The sequence below is a fragment of the Gekko japonicus genome, unplaced genomic scaffold, assembly GCF_001447785.1.
Source record: "Gekko japonicus isolate JY-2015 unplaced genomic scaffold, Gekko_japonicus_V1.1 scaffold109, whole genome shotgun sequence".
In the NCBI taxonomy this organism is placed as follows: domain Eukaryota; kingdom Metazoa; phylum Chordata; class Lepidosauria; order Squamata; family Gekkonidae; genus Gekko; species Gekko japonicus.
In genome coordinates this window covers 465369-486316 of record NW_015164185.1, presented here as the reverse complement: position 1 = coordinate 486316, position 20948 = coordinate 465369, and the positions used below count along the sequence as shown (strand labels likewise).

The following is a 20948-nucleotide window of genomic DNA, read 5'->3' as shown; positions in this document are numbered from 1 at the left end:
TCAATTTCATCTATAAAGGGTATAATTTCATTTATACAGGCTCTGGACGGACCACCCAGATGAGATGCAGAGATATTCCTTCCTTCTTGCCTTCTCATGAGGCAAGAAACATTCTCTTTCTGGTGTTTTGAAGGACAGATAAATGAGAAATGTCTGAGAGGACAGTAGCTGCCAGTGGTCAGGGTCAGTGTTCCCTCTAAGATGAGTTAGTATGAGCTAGCTCACAGTTTTTTTAGCCTCCGGCTCACACATTTTTGTCCTAGCTCAGGAAGGAGGGCTCCAGATCAAACTAATTTATGCAGTAGTCAAATTGCTCGCTCACAACTTTAATGCCAGTAGCTCACAAAAAAGAATTCTTGCTCACAAGACTCCACAGCTTAGAGGGAACATTGGTCAGGGTTCAGGGAATTATGTCGGAAAGGATATATTTTTTTAATGTCATGACTGTTGTCAATGATCAGGAATAAAGAATGTGATAACCAACGACTCTCTTCCACTGGTGTAATATTGTCTGGGGAGAAGGCAGGCTGTGGCCTCACATGTGGTAGATCACATAATCAAATCTTCCATAAAGATAGTTTTAGGTGGGTAGCCATGTTAGTCTGCAGGGGCAGACAAAATCTGAGTCTAGTACCACCTTAGAGACAAACACAATTTCCCACTGAGTCACACACAATTTTTGAGTCAAAGCTCTCATCATCAGATACTTTGCCTTGTATGATGAAGTGAATTTTGATTCATGAAAGCTTATACCCTGGAAAATTCTGTTGGTCTCTGAGGTGCTCCTGGACTCAAATTATAATCAAAGTTGTACAAAAATGTATGACGGTCTTCCAGCACTTACAGATCAGGTATTTCCTCTCTCAGCTTTACAGGAATACTAACTGAAATATTCACATTGGTGGAATTAATCTAAATATGGCTTCAAAAGATTTAAAATGAATACTGGATTTCCTTTGGGGGGAATGCACCAACTACATTAGAGAAAAAACATGGCAAGTTCGTACAGGGATGAGGAAAAACGATAACAAATTGGCATACACAGTACAGAATAATCCAGAACCATTAATATATCTAAAAATCAACTTTACCTCATCTGTGTATACCTAAATTTGCTGACTGGTGCCTCACTGAGAGAAGAGGGGGTTTTCTCCAAACATGCCCCCCCTTCAGGTTTTCAGGAGAATCCCAAAACATAATAAGAGGGAAAGCCAACCCTCTCCTCAAAGAGTTGCCTGCACAAGTGCATCTGCCTCCAAATCAATGCCCTAGGCAGGCAGAGAAAGAGTACGCAGCTTCCTGTGCTCCCCCCCCCCAAACCACCTATCTCCATTGCCACCTGTGGAGGGGGGGCAAGGAGCAGTTGGAGAGTCCACCACAAATACACAACCCACCATGACAGCTGCTGCCACTGCCTCTGCCAAATCTTGAGCCAAGCAACTTAGTGAGAAAGCACTGATGGGGTGTGTGTGTTATGGACATCTAGAACAGTGGAGAGAACAATAGATGGGCACACAGGCACAGCATCAGGGAAGGGGGTGACTTGGTGAGCCAAATCCCCTTTGTCATTCAGCCTTGGAAGGTGGGAGAATCTGCCACTCCAATATCCCCATTTTGCTGCTTTTCTGCCTCCTCCATGATGGGAGCTAGACAGCTGGACTGCTGGGTGAGTGAATAAAGTGGTGGGGAGCATGGAGCTGGTTAGCCCAAGTAGTGGGGGGGGGGCAGGCAGGTATAGCAATGGCGAAGATGGCATGTGTCTGAGCCACCCCATACCCTCGCAACTTTCATGGGGAGGGACAAAAAGTGACAAAGAAAGGGGAAGGTTAAAGAGAGAGTGGGAAAGTTTTTTAGTGTGTGTAAGAGAGAGAGTGACTGAGAGAAGAGGTGGGGGGGAAGGGAAGAAGCAAAAGCAGGGGGGGTGGATGCCACATTCTGCACATTCCTTGTGGGTCCTTGCTTTCTGTTTCGAATAAGAAGATGGTTCTATAAATATTGTATTGATGGTATCTGGCTACAAGTAAAATAAATCATATTTATCAAACTAATATTGATGGATAGATCAAAAACCTTGGATGAAAGTATTAAATGTAATAGCTGAGTTACAAGATATATGTTTCCTGTGGAAGATAACACAATTCTACTCTGTTTTTTTAATATGATATGGTTAGGCAGAGTAGCTGAAATTAGTGAGAAATATCCCAACAATTGCATTACTGTGGGTTAGTGCTTGATGGAAAAAGTCTGAAACTGCATCAAAAGCTGGAATAATATGGAAAACTGAGAGATATTACCTGTCTTGAGTACATGAAAATAGTTTTTGGCTATTTATTTTATTCAAAATTGAGCTTGTTAGTAAATTATTCAAATTAACTTTGTATCTCTTTTTTAGCAGCAAAGTTATCTTTTAACAGGTTATTAGCACTGTGGTTGTGGCTCAGCGGTAGAGGGTATGCTTTCCTTGCAAGTTTCCAGGTTCAATCAGCATTCCCAGTTAATGAGTCACGGGTTAAAAATGTTGTAAATGACCTCTCAGTGCCTAGAAATCCTGGAGAGCTACTGATTGTCTGACTTGGCATAAGGCATATTCACATACGTTGTGTGTTTACTTTTTGTTTAAAAATGGATTTTTTAAAAAGGATCCAATGTATCTCTTATTTATTGAAACATTTCTACCACACCTTTCCAATCCAAAATGTTCAATGCATCTTATAAAACATAAAATCAAGCTTGCAATGGAGTGAAATGTACTGAAGAAGAGAGATCAACTGTTCTGCGATTTCCAGTTACCAGTATAGTGCAGTGGTGAGATTTTCAGGCTAGGATTGGAGGAGACTGTGGTTCTAATTCCCACTCTGCCATGAAATTCACTGGATTACCATGGGGTGCTGTTATAAGGATACAATGGGAGGGAGGCAAGTCTGACACCCAGAGTTTCTTGTATTAAGGGGACAGGGGAAAATACAGATGGTTCCATAACATGATATGCACGTGTCTGTGCACGCACGCACACTGAAAAAGTTATTCTTCTCCCCATCCAAAATACACAGAATATGGATGGTACCATAAAACTCTGGAATATTATTTTTTATTATTATTAAATGTTAGGCACACAAAAGGTATTTAGCATTATTTGTTATGACCTTTACTCTGAGGGTAACGCTTTCTAACCCTTACCATAGCGATGACTGCTGCTCCAGCTCCGGCAAGTGCCACAATAAACAAATGGAATGTCATGTTCAGCTGCAAAAGCAACAAGGAAAGCAAGTTGCAAATTAAAAACACCCTGAAAAATCAAAAGTATTATAAGGATCACTGAGCACAATTCACCTTGTACAGTAATTCTGCCTTGATGTTGCTGTTCGGAGAATTAAACAATGAACCCACTATTGACATGAGTAAAGAATTCCTGTTCTTCTTTTCATTGCCCCTGAAGACCAGTAAAAAATTTTTAATGTTGCAATGTAAAACTCCCGATGTGGCTGGGACCATTTTTGTAAGTTATAACTAAGGATTTCTCAAAGTACATGATCCCTTCAGAGAAGGTAGTTTCAGAGGGTTGCCATGTTGGTCTTGAAGCAAAAGAGCTAGACTCAAGTTCAGTAGCTCCCTACAAACCAACAAGATTTCCAGGGCATAAACATTTAAGAGTCAGAGCTCGAATCCGATGGAGCTTTGACTCTTGAGAGCTTATACCCTGAAAATCATGTTGGCCTGTAAGGTGCTACTGGATTCGAATCTAGCTTTTCAGAGAAGGCTAATAGATGTCATGATTTTCCCCATAGCTCTTCCCTAATTCCTACTCTTTTGTCCCACCAGAAGGCTTTGGGGTACAGGTTAAAAGCAAAATGCACAAAACTGGGGAGTGAATCCTCACTGCCCATGATAATGACTCACAACCAGACTCTGTAAACTCTCTGCTGAGGGACCAAGTTCCCTGCCCTACTGGGTATTAATCAAGAAGTCAGCCCTGCAAGGTAGGATACCTGCAAGTTGAGTTCCACAAAGAATCACTTTGGTAGCTGTAGCCAAAATAGACCAGGATACTGGATTTAGACTGAAGCACCAAAATCCAAATAACACTGAAGAAGTATAATTAATAAGGTTTATTAAAAGAAATGTGCAAAAACAGAAACAGTGCAAAACAGGGAAGAAAATAATAAAACTGAGTAGCTAATCTAGAAGACTTTTTCAGTCTTTAGTTCTCTGACCCCGATGTCACCTGGCCAGACTGAAGATACAAAGTGCAGATAGAACTTCAGGGTCCAAAAATCGAGGAACAGGTATTCCGGCCACACAAGGCCCAACTTACTGTCAAAAGGATGGCTAGAAGTGCCAAACCAGAATTAGTAGTCTTGCTTTATGCCAGACTGCCCACAGCTGGCCTGATCCTGGACAATCAGGTGTGTTGCTAAGACATGTGACCACAAACCTCTGCAGCTAACATGCATTCACAATGAAACAACTTTCCCACACGCAGGGTTCCTTCTGCTAATGAGATGGAATATGAGTGTGAAATTCCCTCTAGGTCTCTGGCCTTGAAGCTCCCAGGCCCATGATCTCATATGCACTTGTGTTTGATTCCACTTGATGCCTTATCTCTCTCTGGAAACTGCAAGTCACCATGACCAGGGCTGGTGATACCATTAGGCCAACTAGGCAGCCACCTAGGGCACAGACCTCATAGGGGTGCAGAACTGACAATCAACATTAGGGTGTGAAATCTGTCACATGTCTATCAGGTGTAAATTTTCTAGTAAAAAAGGAGGAGGTTGAGGTAAACAGTGTGAATCCTCCTTTCATAAATCTCTATGCAATTGGCTAGAGCAGCTCAGCAGTTAGCAGGAGAGGGGGAAGTGAAGTTGGGATGTATTAAAAGGAATGACAGGATTGCCTGTTGAAAACAATGGAAGAGGCTTGAAGGCCCATTGGAAATAATGGGGGCCAGGTATAATGCCAATTCACTTGCATGGATTCCATGGATTCCAAACATTCAAAAGGGAGTAGCAGAAGTGTTCTAGGACTGGAATGACAGGCCTATAGTGGAATGACAGCCCTTGGAAGTAGCAGATGTTTTCTGGAACTGGAATGACAGCCCCCATAGTGGAATGACAGCCCCTGGGAGTAGTAGAAGTGATTTGGGACTTCCAATGTCTATGCCACCACAAGGAGTACTTCTCTTCCTACTACAACAAAAACTCCTGGATAGTGTGCCTAATGTTTCTGTTGCTCTAAGGATCCTTCTCACACTTCTAGTGTCAGTGACAAGTGGTGAACACAGTTTCTCAAAGCTCAAACTTATAAAAACATACATACACTCAACAATGCTGCAAAAGAGACTACTTGGTTGGGCAAGTGTATCAATTGAACATGCGGAAGCATCAGCACTTAACCTGAAGGAATTGGTGACAAAATTTGCAAAGGGAAAGGCACACAGAATGAGTTTTTGATGTGCCTGAAATGGAAACATTCAAAAGACTTGAATTTTAACACCACAATTCACAAGATTATTCAAAATGATTTGTGATTTGTGTGCTAAAACTGTTTTCTGTTTGTGAAAGAAAGCCAAGGATTCTTGTATTACTTATTCTCGCTTTAAAAAAAAATAGCAATTTCAAGTTTTGTGCTTTTTATTTTTCCTACAATTCATCTCTTTTTGAAAATTGGTTAGCAGTGTGTGTGTGTGGGGGGGGCATAAGTAGTTAGCCTTGCCTAGGGTGCAAAAAAGCCCAGCCCTGAGTATGACATTAATTTCCCAGGGAGGTAGCCTTCAGTAACTTGACTAAGCTCAAAGCCTGAACCAAACCTTGGAAGGCCAAGAAACAGCTAAGCAAGGCCAGTTTCTTAGCACTTTTCTTTCTCAAATGCAATAAGCAGAGTAGTTAAGGTATTGTGGGGTATGTCTTTGCTGCATCGCCCAGAAACAATGTTCACAGTGGGGCTGATCTGGGGTGCAATGTTGGTCACAAGTCATAGCTGTCTCATTCTTCTGTAATTTTGTCCTCAAAATCTGATGCCCCAAGCAGCTGCTTAGTTCTCTTCTGTGTAGTTCTCTTGTGTGTAGACCTACCCTGGTCTCCTATCCATAAACTTTTGTGCCAACACCACTTCAAACACTTTAGTAGACCTTGTGATAAGAATGGTTTCAGCATTACTCCGTTAAATTGCTCCCTTCAAGTGTCAACAAAATGTAAATCCATTTGCTTTTATCTCCAATGGGAAGACCTTTAGCACTTTTACTCACCTCAGTAGATTCACACATTCTACTGAAATTTTCAGATGTGGAACAAATCTTCTTGTCTTCTCCAACTGTTACAATACCTATAACAGATCAAAAACCCAGCTACCTTTCAAAATACATCAGACAAAATTGTTTAAACGAGCTAGAAAGTTATAGCCAAATTAGTTAGGATGTTGAGAAGTCCATGGCAGATCTGCCCAGCATTTTACGAGATAAACTGCATCCTTGGGGACCCCAGTTTGGATTGGCATTTAGCCCTTTACCTCTGCATGGTTTCATTTTGAGATTATACTCCCTGCCCAGTTGTTATTAGTCCCAAAAGGGGAGCATATAAAAAGAATATTTTAAAATGTATGGAAGATCCATTTCCTGATCTCCCAGCATCTTTTCAAATTTGAAAAGTTCCACCATTGTGGATAAGCTACAAAAAACTGATCTTTGAATGCTAACCAAACTTGCTACACAGTCAAGACGGTGCTATCCAGACTAGATTAAAATATACAGTGGAGCTAAAGTGAAAGATACCTAGGGCCAAGAATTAAGGGTTTGGCTATTGAAAAACTGCAAAAGAGTTGTGCTTAAAAGGCAGCATGGAAAAGTCTGTGAGATGTGGACCAGTTAAAAATGAGAAGCCCAGATAGGTGTCATCAGTAGTGGCCAGCCTAAAACCACAGTGAAAGGTGGGGTAGGGCTGAGTTATTATCTTGTAGGAGTTCCCCAAGTTATGAATATGCTAATGGAGGAGCTTTCCTGAGGAGGTTCTTTTGTATATGGATTGTTTCCTGAGGAGGTTCTTTTGTATGTGGATTGGCTGTTGAAATTCTAGATATCATGGTCATCCACAAAACTAACCTTCAATTGGGTCACAAGGTCTACAGAAAATCAACTCACACGGACCGTTATTTACACAAAAACTCCAATCACCACCCTTGGCAAAAAAGAGGCATAATCAAAACATTAGTAGACCGTGCAAGATGGATATGTGAACCGCACTTTCTCAATGACGAACTAAATCATCTAAATCATGCACTTCAAGCAAATGGCAACTCCAAGAATGAAATTACAAGAGCGATTAAACCAAAGGTAAAACAAACAACTGAGGGAAGACAGGCAAAAGCCATTTAAAACACATGGGACCACACAGCGTAGCATGCAGACGAAAATAAAAGTACATGAAAGATACTGCAGACTTGGCCAACCTGAAAAATCAGCAGTGGCTGAACATAGCCTGACTCAAACAGGACACAGTATTTTGTTCCAAGACACTGAAAGGCTGGACAACACTTCCAATTACCATGTCAGATTACACAGGGAAACCATTGAAATTCATGAACATAAACACAATTTCAACAGGAAAGAAGAGTTTAAAAATAAATAGGGCATGGTTTCCTGTCCTGAAAAACACAAAAGGCTCTACATCTGACAATAGCACTACAAATAAGATTAGAATTTCAACAGCCAATCCACATACAAAAGAACCTCCTCAGGAAACAGGAAACCTCCTCAGGAAACAACCCAAATACAAAAGAACCTCCTCAGGAAAGCTCCTCCATTAGCATGTTCATAGCCTGGGGAACTCTTACAAGATAATGACTCAGCCCTACCCCACCTTCTGGAGTAGATATAAATTACCTGCCTACCATTTTCTTCTCACCTTGACACAGAGAGTACTCAATCTTTCTGTGTTATACCTCTGAGAATGCCAGTCACAGTTACTGGTGAAACGTCAGGTTCTACAATGCCAAGACCATGGCCACACAACCCGGAAAATCTACAGCAACTAAAGTCCAGTATCACCTTAAATACTAACAAAATATGTGGCAGGGGATGAGCTTCCATGAACAGTGAAAGAACTCTCACACCTTGAACCCTTACCTTGAGTAGACCAGGGCCCATGCAGCGTGACAAGCCCCTTTAAATCTGGGCTGGGCCTGCCCCCACCGGCTGCATCAGGCTGTGCCTAATTGGCACGGCAGTGTGTGTTTGGGAGGCAGAGAGTACCGTGCAGCCCCGGAGGTATCTCCACAAGCTCCCAACCATGCTACCCGGGCCTGCCAAACAATGCATCGCCTACTCCTCTGTCCCCATGGGCCAGCAAATAGGGCCCAAGGTACGTCTGGGGCCCTGGCTTATCAAGATTAGAACCAACTCAAGATTTGTAACAGTAATTCAAGCATTTCAGTGACTGTTTTATTGTTGTAATTAATCTTTCACTTACCAAATTGACGGAGGTCTAAGCAGAGGGGTGCCCCATCCATTGCAGTGGTGTTTTTGCAAATAGTCCACAGATTGAAGTACATGTAAACAGGCAGAGAGGTGAAAGCTGTAACTCCCAGCCAGGCAAGCATGAAGATGTATGTCAGCATGATGAACTGTAAAAAATATATCAAAAGATAAGAAAGGAAATCAGAAGAAGATTTTAAAACAGACTTCATTCAGAAAACTGCCATTTGAAATGGAAAGAAAGGAAGGAAGGAAGGATGTCATATTTTAAAATGTTACAAAGCTTTGGTAGTTTCACAAGTGAATAGTTCTCCAGGGCTGCAGTCACACAAGCAGTTTGTTGCGATATAGTAGTGTTATCTGTGTAGAGTTATAGGTCTTGATCATACATCGACATCTGCATTCCGTGACCCAGATGTCGGCAGCCCACCCCACTCTGCGTTAGAACCAGAGTAATCAGGCAACAGGAAAAGTCTGGTATTAAGGGGTGGTAGTACTTCCACTCCATTTTGTCTGATGTCTGAACTCTCCTGGTCCAAAAGGAACACAGAAGGGAAGTGTGAACGGGCACTTCTGTCTCATTCATGGGTTGCAGAGCTAGCTAACAGAAGTGGTTGTACAGTTATATGCTTATGTGCATGCACAATGGTAATTTTTTTTAAAAAAAATCCCACTGGCACAGTGCGTCCCGTGGCTGACGCACAACACTACTGTGAATGCTTGACCATGAGATGGCTGCACAGGTAACCCACAGCAGGGTGTGCTGTCTCGTTGGTATGCCCTACAACACTTTAAGCCGGTGCAATTAGAGGTACTGCCATATCACACTAAGCTGCCAGTGTGACCACAGCCCATGTTTAACTTCTCAGTGCTAAGGCTAACAATTTTTATGGGAAACAGCAAATGGATATATCTTAGTTCCCTTAATGTAGTAAATCATAGTGGTTAAAGCAGCGAGATTTTTGTGAGGGAAAAAAAAGAAACTTGAAGACAAATATATCTAAGATATACTCAAGTAAGGCCCCTGCCACACGGGGGGGAATAGCACAGGCAAAGTGTGACTTTCTAAAGCAACACCAAAAGAAAGATGCGGCAGCGGGATCACATAGATCACCTGAGCAGCCGTGCACTTCCTCCCCGGCACGATCAGATGCCGGGGGTGGGAAGCCACTGAAGAAAGAGCGCGACAGCCGAACTGCACGTGTGTGCATGCGCAGTTCGGCCAGAAGCCTGGATTGATCCGGACAACGGGCGTGGTGGCGATCCCACGGCCACGCTTGCAGCGGTGCTTCAGGTAAGTCCTCCTCTGTAGGAGGTTCTTTTTTGCAGCGGGTTTTCCGGATTTAGGGACGGATCAGGATGGGTGCGTGCCGCTTCCCAGATGTTGCGGTGAGATCATGCCCGTTTGCTGCGCCCCCAATCCGTCCCTCTCCTGGGCCAAAGCCTCCCGTGTGACCGGGGCCTAACTTCACTATTTATCCAATTACTGCAGATTTGCTCCTTATAAATAACTGAATACAACTGAGAGACCTGTAAAAACGGATCACATGCAAAGTGAGAAAGAAAAGCTTTTGCCCCTCTTCTCCCTGTGCCTCCTATCCCAATAGTCCTTGGTTATGTCCCCCTCTCCTCAGTGTCCCCTCTGACTTTCCTTCCCATTCTATTTCTCACCATGTTCCCTCCCTTGCCTTGAAAGCTGCCTTCAACTGCCTCCTTTTTCTCCTCATTCTGTGTCTTTTCACCTCCATGTTAGACTCAGCCCCTTTACCTTCCTCCCTTCCCTCCTCCCTCTCCTATATAAACCCTGCAACCATTCACCCTTAACTGCTTTTCATTCTACCTCTTCTTGCTGTCTGCCATCTTGGTGAGCAGGAGTACCCAGGCAGCAGCCACACTCTCAAAGCTCAGAATGAGGCTTCTGTCATGTAGATTCTCCTGTGGCTCAGTGGCTCTCTTCCCTTAAAGAAACGTTAGTGAGGAAGAACCAAAGCCAGAAGATGTGCATATCTCTGATGCTACTCATCTCCTGCAGTGGTCCAACTTCAAAGTCAAGGACAAAGAGAAACAAGTGATTTTCCTAGCTCCCATTCCTGGCTGAGGGCTTTTCCTCAGTCTTATTTTTGTCCCTTGTGTGCCCCTATTGCTTTGGTTTTCTTTCTTTTCTACATGTGTGTTTTTCCCTCTAGCAGTTGCTTCGATATTACATTGTACTTTGGGAAATTAGCTGGAGAAACAGCAATGTAATATTGAAGCAACAGCTAGAGGGAAACGTGTGGAAAAGAACTCCTGCCGGAAGCAACAGGGGGACACAAGCAATGAAAATAAGAGTGCAGAAAAGCTCGGTTTAAAAACTCATGCTGGCATACTGTTCTCTACTGACAGGACTCACGGGTGATGGAGGGGTAATGTATTGTGAAGGTACGTAACAAGGTTTTTACAGCATATTTAGATCCAACTTAAAGATATGAAACTGTCTTATACCCAGGACGGTTTAAAAACTCATGCTGGCACGCTGTTCTCTACTGGCAGGACTCACAGGTGATGGAGGGGTAATGTATTGTGAAGGTACGTAACAAGGTTTTTACAGGATATTTAGATTCAACTTAAAGATATGAAACTGTCTTATAACAGAGGTCATTTTGTAGAAAAAGAGGTGCAGGAGCTCATTAGCATAACCCATTAGCATAACTTATTTGCATATGTCACACCCCCTGACGTCACCAGAAGTGTGTCAGAAGGCAACACCCACCATTCAGGCTCCACTGGACTGCTTTGGATTGCTAGCTATTGGGGGGGGGGGAACGTGCAGATCTGTCCTCACAGAGGAGAGAAAGCTTGTACTTGAATAAAACTTGGTCTTAAAGGTGCCACTGGACTGTTTTGGGCCGGGGGGCTGGGGGGGGGCTCTGCGACTTACCTGGCTGCTTCTTGCTCTGACTGAGGGCTGCTGGGAGCAGGGGGTGGGGCTTGTTGCATGTGCCTGCCCCCTGAGCTCTTTACTGCCGGAGCTCCACTCCTGTGCGCTCCTGCAGGAAATGACCCCTGCTTATACCTTGTCAGCCTCTTGGTTTGTATTTCTTGGTGTCATTTACTCTAACCAGCAGGTCTTTGCTAACATCTGACTCCAAGACATTTAATCAGAGACATCCAATTTCAAAATAGGACTTTGGGCATGAGAAGCAGATGTCCTACTATAAGACTACAAGCCATTTCCACAGACTCACTCCTGCTCCATCCCTTCATTATTGTTTACCCTGACCTAGCATTTCTGCACACTCAACAACCATTTTTCAAATGGATGTAATGATTAGCATACATTAAGCCCTGAATTTTACTAGTTCTCCAACTCTTAAATGTCTTCCTGGTTAGTACAATGGGTGACTTCCACATTTGTCTTTCTATGACATTTGTATTCTGATGATGTTCCAAATAACTCAGTATCATCCCACTGTAATCTTCACAATACCGCCGTGAAGTAGGTTATGCTGAGAAATAGTAACTGGGTCCAGGATCACCTGGTGATATTTGTAGCTGAGCAGGCCGTTAGACCCAGGTAGTCCCTGTCAACTTTAATAGATCCTGATTTATTCCAAGTCTTTCACAAACCATTTGATTTTTAATTTGCTTTAAGCACAGTTTATCATGTATCTGCATATCTATTAAAAATAATGTTACTTTACCCAGCACATGCATGTTATTTAAATTTACTCCAGTTTTCAAATTTGTTAAAAAAGAGAAGGGTCTAATCCAATAGCTAGAGAGGCATAATCATCTGTAAGGAGATTCAAAGAACTGCTTAATTCTTATAGCCTAGTGTCTTTTGTGAAGAAAACATGTTTGGATCCATGCAGAACAAAATTTACTAAACACTCTATCAAAAGATGAAACACAGTGTTATCAAATATTGAACACGGAAGATTCTTGTAGTTTATCAAAATAACAGTGGCACTGGAGTTAATTCCCCATAGTGAACAATTTCATATATCCTTTTTATGTAGGTTCCAGTATACTTTGATGCTATACAAAATAGGAAAACATCAGCAGCTTAAAATCAATCTGAATTCCTCAACATTTTCCTAAAGAAGGGATCATGTGGCAGAAGACTTTCCATCATCTGGATTTAAAGATTAAAGAGCATATCTTTCTGTGGGATCTTTCCAAAAATAAAAGTAAACAAGCTCTTGAAAAAAAGGCTGTTAGATTTAATCTGTGTCATTTCCTCTGTTTTTTTGTTTTACGGTTCCCTGCTACACCAGCATTACTTAAGCAGAAGAGACATCTCAGCCAACCTCAGGCGCACACACTGAAGTAATTACTTGGCAGCAGAGAGTCATTTAAAAATCCCAAACTGCAGACTAAAAATAAAAGGCTGGTCTTCAATTACTTTTGCAGGCTAAACCGTTGGGTGTTATCAGCTTTTTAAAATGGTTCTGAGTCCTTGGATGTTCTGCAATGAAAAGATTCTGAATGGCCTTCTGTACCAGAAAAATGTAAGGACCAAAATGGTTGCAAAAGTAGTTCCAAGTCTTTGGGTGTTCTGCAGTGAAAGTCCATTCCGCAAAATTTAAGGATCCAAAATGTTTCCCTTGTTGTATATTTTTAGACTAACTATGGATTCATATGACTGGGAGTCACTGAAAAGCCCACCCATATGATGTCTGTAACTGTATGGGGAAGCAGGGCTGACACAAATGAGGAACAGCTACTAGTGATTAGCTTCTATTACTGGCACAACACAATAAGCTCTTCAAAGGCTCCTGCTTGGGTCTGTGTCTGAATCATCACTTGATACCATGCTAATCCTGAAATGAAGAGCCATCAGCTCCTTATAGGCTTAATTAAAATATACCTAACATTAGAACAATAGAGCAGCCCTAGCAACTAGCCAATGTGATACTTTCCACTTATTCCAACCAGAAACAGGCTTCTTATTGGTCTGAGACAAAACACCTCTGTTAATTTAGCTTTAAAAGTAAACATTTAAGAACAATCAAAGAATCATCTGTGCCACCTGGCTAGTAGATGAACCCAGGAGCTGGCAATGGTCATTCAGCCTTTGGAGTCAACCTTCATTAGATAAGGGAGCTGAAAGCAAAAAATTCATCTGAAATCACCACGATAAACCAGTTCATAGACAAGAGGAATTAATTGGATTTTCTCTTGCCCAAGGTCCAAATTGCCTTTATTAGCAGAATAACTACACATCACAATGGAGATGAGTGGTCTCAAATAGTCCACTAAAAATAAAAAGTAAAACTTAAAATATACTTTCACTGAGGGATGCACCTCTTTTGTTCTTCTTATGTTACAGGAAAGACAAAGTTATTGCTCCCTTACTGGTAATGCTGGAATGGGAGAGATCATATGGACTGATGATAACATCCTTATTTTCCAGGCTAGTATATTTCTCTCTCATACATACACTAAACCATGTTGGCTCTCTCTTTTAAAGGATCTGTACCCCGTTTTAAAACAACTCTCTCTGTCCTATAACATAAGAAGAGTAACTCTCAGTGTATCTTGAGTTTTACATATTTTCAAATTATTTTTTAATGTGGCTAAAGTCATGTGGAGCAGAATAATAGTGGTGGAATGAGGAAGGAAGCACATGCTCCTCCTCTCATCTGTACTTAGACTGTCATTATGTAGTACCAAGAAGTGACACTTATTGAATCAACTGTGACATCTCATGCATTTATTCTGAGAAAGGCATTAATTCCATTAATCTCATTTTTGGCTTCATGCAGATAAAGGCTTCCAGAAATTTTGACTATACAATTTAGTGCTAAAACAGAGGTACAGGAAGCAATATCAGAAGAGTCAGGTACAATGCTGCATACGATATTCTGCAATGATCACACCATAACCCATAATTTAGACTATCCTCCCTGCGTCTACCTTCTTAATCCCTCAATCTGCTGTCTGGATTAGGAGGGATCAAAATAGAAATAGGCCAAATCCTTGTGTGGCTTTCAGGTAAATTGAACTGCTGTGCATGTCAGCCATCCCCTAAGAAATATGGAAATTATACTGGAAGAGTTTAGGGAGTTTTAAAAACAATTAGGTATCTGCTTGGTGAGGAATATAACAAGACCCACAATAGCTGTACAACTGCCTGGTCATGTAAAGAATACTTCCACAATAGTGTTCGGATTCATCTTGTTTACAGACAGAAAACAACAGGAATGTGATTCTTCACAGTCAGCTTCAAAGAATGAAGAAATATGTTTGAGGAAAGAAGTTCTAACCACTTGATTTACAGTGTAATCCTATGCAAGTTTGCTCAAAAGCAAATTCAGTTATATTCAGCAGGGGATACTTGTAAATGTACAGCCTTAATCTCCTTATCTATGGCAAGCCTACCAATAATAATCAGCATGTAGATCAGGGATTGTTCTTTGGCTCAAAACTAAAGCAAACATGAAGAACGAAAGTTTTGAGCCAAAGAAAAATCTCTCATTTACATTCTGACTGTTACTAGTTTAGTGCTATACACAGCACAGTTATCACAGACATTTCACTTCTATTGAATTCGCTAAGACTTAATTTGTTCAACTCTTTCAAAATAAATTCAAAGGAAAAATACATTGTGGAAATGCTAAATTAGTACAAGGGGTAAACATCCGGATCTACCTGACCGAAAATGTACTCAAAAAAATACCTTATCAATATTTCTCAGGTATATTTCAGCTTCCCAAATGCATCCAGGTATTCTTGGAAAAACCAGGGGGGAAATCCCAAAAAAATCCTGGATATATTTGGGAATTTCAGGGAAAACCAGAGAGGCAGGAGAAGATTGTTCTCGCCTCTCAGCTGTTTGTCCAGTAGGTTTATGCAATCCCTTTAAACTTTAACGGGACTGCAGAAGTCAGCCCAAGGATCAGCCGGGGTGTTGGGGAACTGAGAGCTCCCTTCCGCCTTGGCTGGGGTTGGCTTCTCTTACAGCCTGGTTTAAACTGGGCTATGAAGGGAAGTCAGCCCAAGATCAGCTGGGTCGGTGGGGAGTTGAGAGCTCCCCGCTGGTGCAGCTCTGTGTTGCCTTCTGCCAGCCAGTTTAAACCGGGCAGCAGGAGAGGGCAGCCCAGCTGGGATTGGCTGTTCCTGCAAGGTACCAACTGCTGCCTGCCAGCACAGCTCTGTGTTGCTTCTCCTGCAGCTCAGTTTAAACCAGGCTGCAGGAGAAGCCAAGTCAGCCCAAAGACTGGGCTGGTATTTTTTTTTAACCAGCATTTTTTCAGTTCTGGTCTATAGCCCCGAAAAATCTCAGGATTTACAAAAAAAAATCCAGATCCGAATACCATACTGGTAGTTGGCTCTGGGATTTTTCAGGAATCCACAAAAATGTACAGGTCCAATATACTTGAACCGGTAAGAATACCAGTTCAAGTATATTGGGCTGGTGAGAAAAACTGCACCAGTAAGAAAAAAAGCACACACCTATTTATTTATTTATTTATTGTTTCGACTTTTACCCCGTCCTCTCTGCTGAAGCAGGCTTATGCCGAATTAACACCCATATTTATTGTTTCGACATTGTATTTTCCATAATTAGATTTTGCAAAAGGGGGATCTGCAAGGACTTCCAGGGGCATATCATTTCCCCCTCTGCCACTATTTCCTTTTTTCTTTCCTGAAAACCCCCGTAGCTTCTCTCATTTTCCTTTCTCCTCTCCTTCCCACCCACCCACCAACCTATTATTATCTGCCCCCTTGTATTCAGTTTTTCTTCCTGCCCTACCCTTGGTAGCCTCTCCCTGGGAAAAGCTTGGCACAGTTGCATGGTGCTGACCACCAGGCCAAGTTGTGCAGTGCAGGACCCACAAGAACTTGTGGGGGTACCTCACTTTATTCCCCTCCCCATACTATTTCCTTTTTTCTCTTCCTCTTCTTCTTCCCATCCTCCAACCAACCTACCCTTTATCTGAGAGCCAGCACAGTGCAGTGGTTAAAAATGGTGGACTCCAATTTGTAGAACCGGGTTTGATTCCCCATTCCTCCACATGAAGCCTGCTGGGTGACCGTGGGACACAGTTCTCCCCAAACTCTCTCAGCCCTACCTACCTCACCAGATGTCTTTTGTGGGAGAGGAAGGAAATGTAATTGTAAGCAGCACTGAGATTCCTTAAGGCAGAGAAAAGAAGGGTTAAAAAATCTACTTTTCTTCTATCTGCCCCCTATCTACAGCAGGCCCGTAGCAATGGTGGTGCACAAGGGGGTGGAGCTCCACCAATAATTTGTCATGCCCCTCCAATCAGCAGTAGGAATTGGTGTGAAATCTGTCTCAAGTCTTCTGGCAATGAGAGAGGGCATCTCCTTCCCGCCTCCTGCATCCCTCCAGGCTTTGCCTCAGTAAGTTTCCCCACTAAGGACAGTTTCATTGAGGTTGAAAGAGTTAAAGTCACCAACTTCTGAACATGTGCCAAGAGAAACTACTGGCCTCAGCTGTTGAGTCTGATGACTGTTGACTAAGCAGGCCCCAAAGTGGTGCATAAGCTGAAAAGACATCTCATTTTAAATTGTAAATGGAGTAATGATTTCAGGGCAAGTGGAATCAAAACAATTAAAAATGAGTTCTGCAAGCTGGGGGAAATTGTATCATGAGGTCATTCCTTTCACACATTTTGGCATCACTAGTCAAATATGTTTTTCTGTATTATGTTCTAGTTTCAATTGAAAACAGACAAGCTGGCAATCTCAGCACGCATCAAGACATAAATACAGCACCAGCTTTATAAAGCCTTACTTTATGACTTTTGAAAAGGCAGTCTGGAATTCTTCTTTTATGTATAAGACATTTTTAAGGGGCTGGATACATATCAGAGGTGCCCCAGTGTTCATCTGACCCATATCCATTCCCTTCTTCATCTCCCCTGCCCACTGGAGAAAATGGCATTAGTTCTTCCACAGCATAGCACTTCTGCTCTCCGCTTCTCATTCTATGGATATGTTTTAATTTATTTCTCATGTTTCTGATTTCTGTTGGAAAGATGGAGCAATGGTGGCAAGAAGTGCAATACATCCAAAGTCACAGCTTCTAAATTAGCCTGTTCCTTCTTCTTGAAATAGTCACATACTCCTTGGTACTTTATTAATTAATGTCAATGTGATTGAATCTCCCTGGTTTGCTTTTCTGCCACTGATTGATTTTCAAGAGTAAGAAAATGAGAATGATGGGTGTAACAACAAATCAATGCCTCTCTGTGCAACCTATCATATACCTGTAGTATTTCAAAACATGTCCACACACACAAAAATAATACATACAGAAATAATAGAAAGAAAATAATTTCTAAATGTCAATCCAAACCCTTGCAGTATAATTAATAACTATTGGTTTCTGTTCTTCTTGGCCCTAACTGGTTTCTGTTCTTTTGAGTTAGCCCTCTAAGAGTTGCTAATACTAAGTATTTGCATAGGTATATCCAGGGGTCATTTCCTGCAGGAGCGCACAGGAGCGGAGCTCCGGCAATAGAGCCCGGGGGGCGGGCACATGCAACAAGCCCCACCTCCTGCTCCCAGCAGCCCTCAGAGCAAGAAGCAGCCAGGTAAGTTACAGAGCTCCCCCCGGGCCCCCGGTCCAAAACAGTCCAGTGGCACCTTTAAGACCAAGTTTTATTCAGGTACAAGCTCTCCCTCCTCTGCAAGGACAGATCTGCATGTTTCCCCCCACCCAATAGCTAGCAATCCAAAACAGTCCAGTGGAGCCTGAGTGATGGGTGTTGCCTTCTGACATATTTCTGGTGACGTCAGGGGGTGTGGCATATGCAAATAAGTTATGCTAATGAGCTCCTGCACCTCTTTTTCTATGAAATGACGCCTGGGTATATCCACCTGTGAGTATATCCACCTGTGATTGCATCAGTCACTTCACTCTCCAAAATATAATGATGTACTCACATTCTAGCTGTATCTGAAGAAGTGAGCAATGACACACAAAAACTCCTATCGTGCCACAAATGCTGTTAGTCAATAAGGTGCTGCTGGACTCTTGCTGCCTTTCACTAATAAGGAAAGCAAGCTGGGCTGTTAGGTTGCTCCCCCCCACCAATCTGTTAGAAATGGAAACGGGGATTCATATCTCTCCCTCCCTCCCTCCCTCTCTCTCTGGCATGCTCTCCCTCTTTCCCTCCCCCTCCTGTCCCATCCTCTCTCTGAAGAAGAAGTGTGCATGCACACAAAAGCTTACACCTGGAATAAAACATTGCAGGTCTTCTTAAAAGTGCTATCAGACTCTATCCCCCCCCCTCTCTGGCTCTTTCTCTCCCCCTCCCTCCCCAGAGAACAAGGGGGAGGAGCCCTCAGTCAATCAAAGGAAGGCTTTCTTTTTCTCCTCTGCCAAGCAGGAAATAGGAAAGACTGGGGAAAAGGAGCTGTGATGCAAGAAACAGGAAGGGGAAAATAGCAGACAGCCAGTTTCTCATGGGCCAGTTAGAAGCCCTGCAGGGGCAGATCTGGCCCACGGGCCATATGTTTGACACCCCTGCTCTAATGTTTGAGAAGAATGAACAAAGGGGTTCAGTTTTACAGGCCCCCAAAGTAGGTGCCTCTAGCGCAGGGCTCACTTCTCTGCGATGGTTCCCACAGGGGAAAATGGCAGTTAGGTGACATCCCAGCAGATAACCAGTTGATCACCAGCATTTTAGAAGGGTGGGACCTTGTCTGCATCCATTTTATTTTCCTACACTGTCTGACTTTTTTAAAAAAATTACTTTTCCACTGAAAAATCTGTATTTGCTGTCCTTCCTTGTTTTCGTCTGTTGTTTGCTTCCTTTCACAAAATGAAGAAGGCTTCCTTTGCCCCCTCCTTGCTATCTCTAAAAATTGTTTGAATTTTTGAAAACAAATAGAACAGTGTGTGTGTGTGTGTGTGCATGTGATGAATCAATCATCCAGTTACTCTGAGTAATCTGTCCATCACCTTGAATGCTCCAAACTCCCAGTTTCCCAACTCCCACATTGCACTATGCTGTGACTTCAACGCAAGGACTGGTGCCAGTTCTTCTGGTGCCTCAAAGTGTATAAACTACCAGGTTGCACAATGCAATTTGAAAAGTTAGTCTCAGACTGAAACCTAGGTCCTATTTATAAATGCACTGCAATTATTTGCTTTGTTCCAGATATACCAAGACAAACATATTCCACAAGCCACATAGTGTGGCTTGCAATTGGTCTAACAATCCATCTTTTTCTTTCCAGATCTAAGTAGACAGCACAAACAAGTGGTCCATAAAGCCCAAGGGGAGCCACCATACATGGCTGGTGGACTGCACTGGGCTTTTGTGTAGAAAACTTGATCTTTAGAAGGTTCATGCTCCCCTTGTGTGATTTCTAGAAGTTTCAGGTTGCCCTTAGGAATGTATGGCTTGACCATTTGGCTTGACCATTTGTCCAGATGGCCCCCATAAACCACATGCCTTTGCTGAAGCGTGGAGAAAGGCACGCAGGCCAAGGACTGGCATCATCTTACTGCAGGAAGATGACTGCTACTCCCTAACTGGCCATACCCATTTACCATAGCAACGCCAAATTTGGAAAGTACCTGTCTCATTGGATTGGCTAATGGCCAAAGCTAATTCTAATGAGATTGGGGGTTCAAATTGGCTAGCACAGAGAGTGGAACTCACTCTTTTTTGGCTTACTTCTGAATGTACCCTGAAATGCTGCATCTCCGTCGTGTGCTCTCTGGGAGAGAACAAAGGATTTCTGGGGCACATGGCAGGGACGCTAGACAAAGATGAGACTTAGTGGAATTCATTCAAATAGACTGTCTTGGACTACTGACCCTCCTGAATGTTGGTAAATATACTCTATTGTATAGTTAGGCAAACTGTTGCTTAGCCTTTCTTATTTTTCTAATCTCCTAGGGTCTGATGGCAAACTCTGCTAAATAAACTATATTCTGTTATAACTGTGTCTGAGTGATATACCTTTGACTCCAAGCCTTTTTTCCTAGTGCCTGAGACTGCTTGTCCAATTGCTGCTACCTGGCTAAGCATATTCTTGGATTAAGTCCCAAAAGCCAGTCAAGAGTTTGAACCTTCTCTTGGGCTGGAAGGGGACTATAGTGAAAGGTTCTGGTGGCAAATGTCTTAAATACAAAGAGAGACTACCTCTCCTGGGTTTTTGTGTAAAATTCCTTGTCTTAGTCAATGATCCGTTTCCTTTCCCAATCCTGGACTGGTCTGGGAGAGGAGAGAATCATGACAGCTTTATTGATCACAAGTTATGCAGGCCTAAAATGTACTAATTTGCACAATCTTTAGAAATATAATTCTAAAATTAGAGTTGGTCATCCTTGTGGATGACGTGCTGGAAGATGTCCAGGGAGCAGTGGCTTTTGATATAATTGATCATGATGTCCTTCTGGATAACCTTTCAAGACTGCAACTGGGAGGCACTGTTTTGTGGTGGCGCTGGACCAACCTGTAGGGTAGGTTTCTGATTTCGGTGCCAGGGAACTGCTGCTCTAGCCTATGGGTTACTC

The 20948-nt window shown here is 42.6% G+C and overlaps 1 protein-coding gene across 1 annotated transcript in view; it reads right to left on the bottom strand.

Moving 5' to 3' along the window:
• Window positions 1–20948, bottom strand: part of GPM6A (glycoprotein M6A) — a 186143-nt gene that overhangs the window by 5709 nt on the left and 159486 nt on the right. Inside the window, exons 4-6 of the mRNA XM_015408137.1 lie at window positions 8460–8613; window positions 6245–6321; window positions 3178–3243 (exon numbers count right to left, since the gene is read on the bottom strand). Coding sequence (XP_015263623.1) covers window positions 3178–3243; window positions 6245–6321; window positions 8460–8613 — 297 coding nt within the window. The remainder of the gene's footprint in view (window positions 1–3177; window positions 3244–6244; window positions 6322–8459; window positions 8614–20948) is intronic.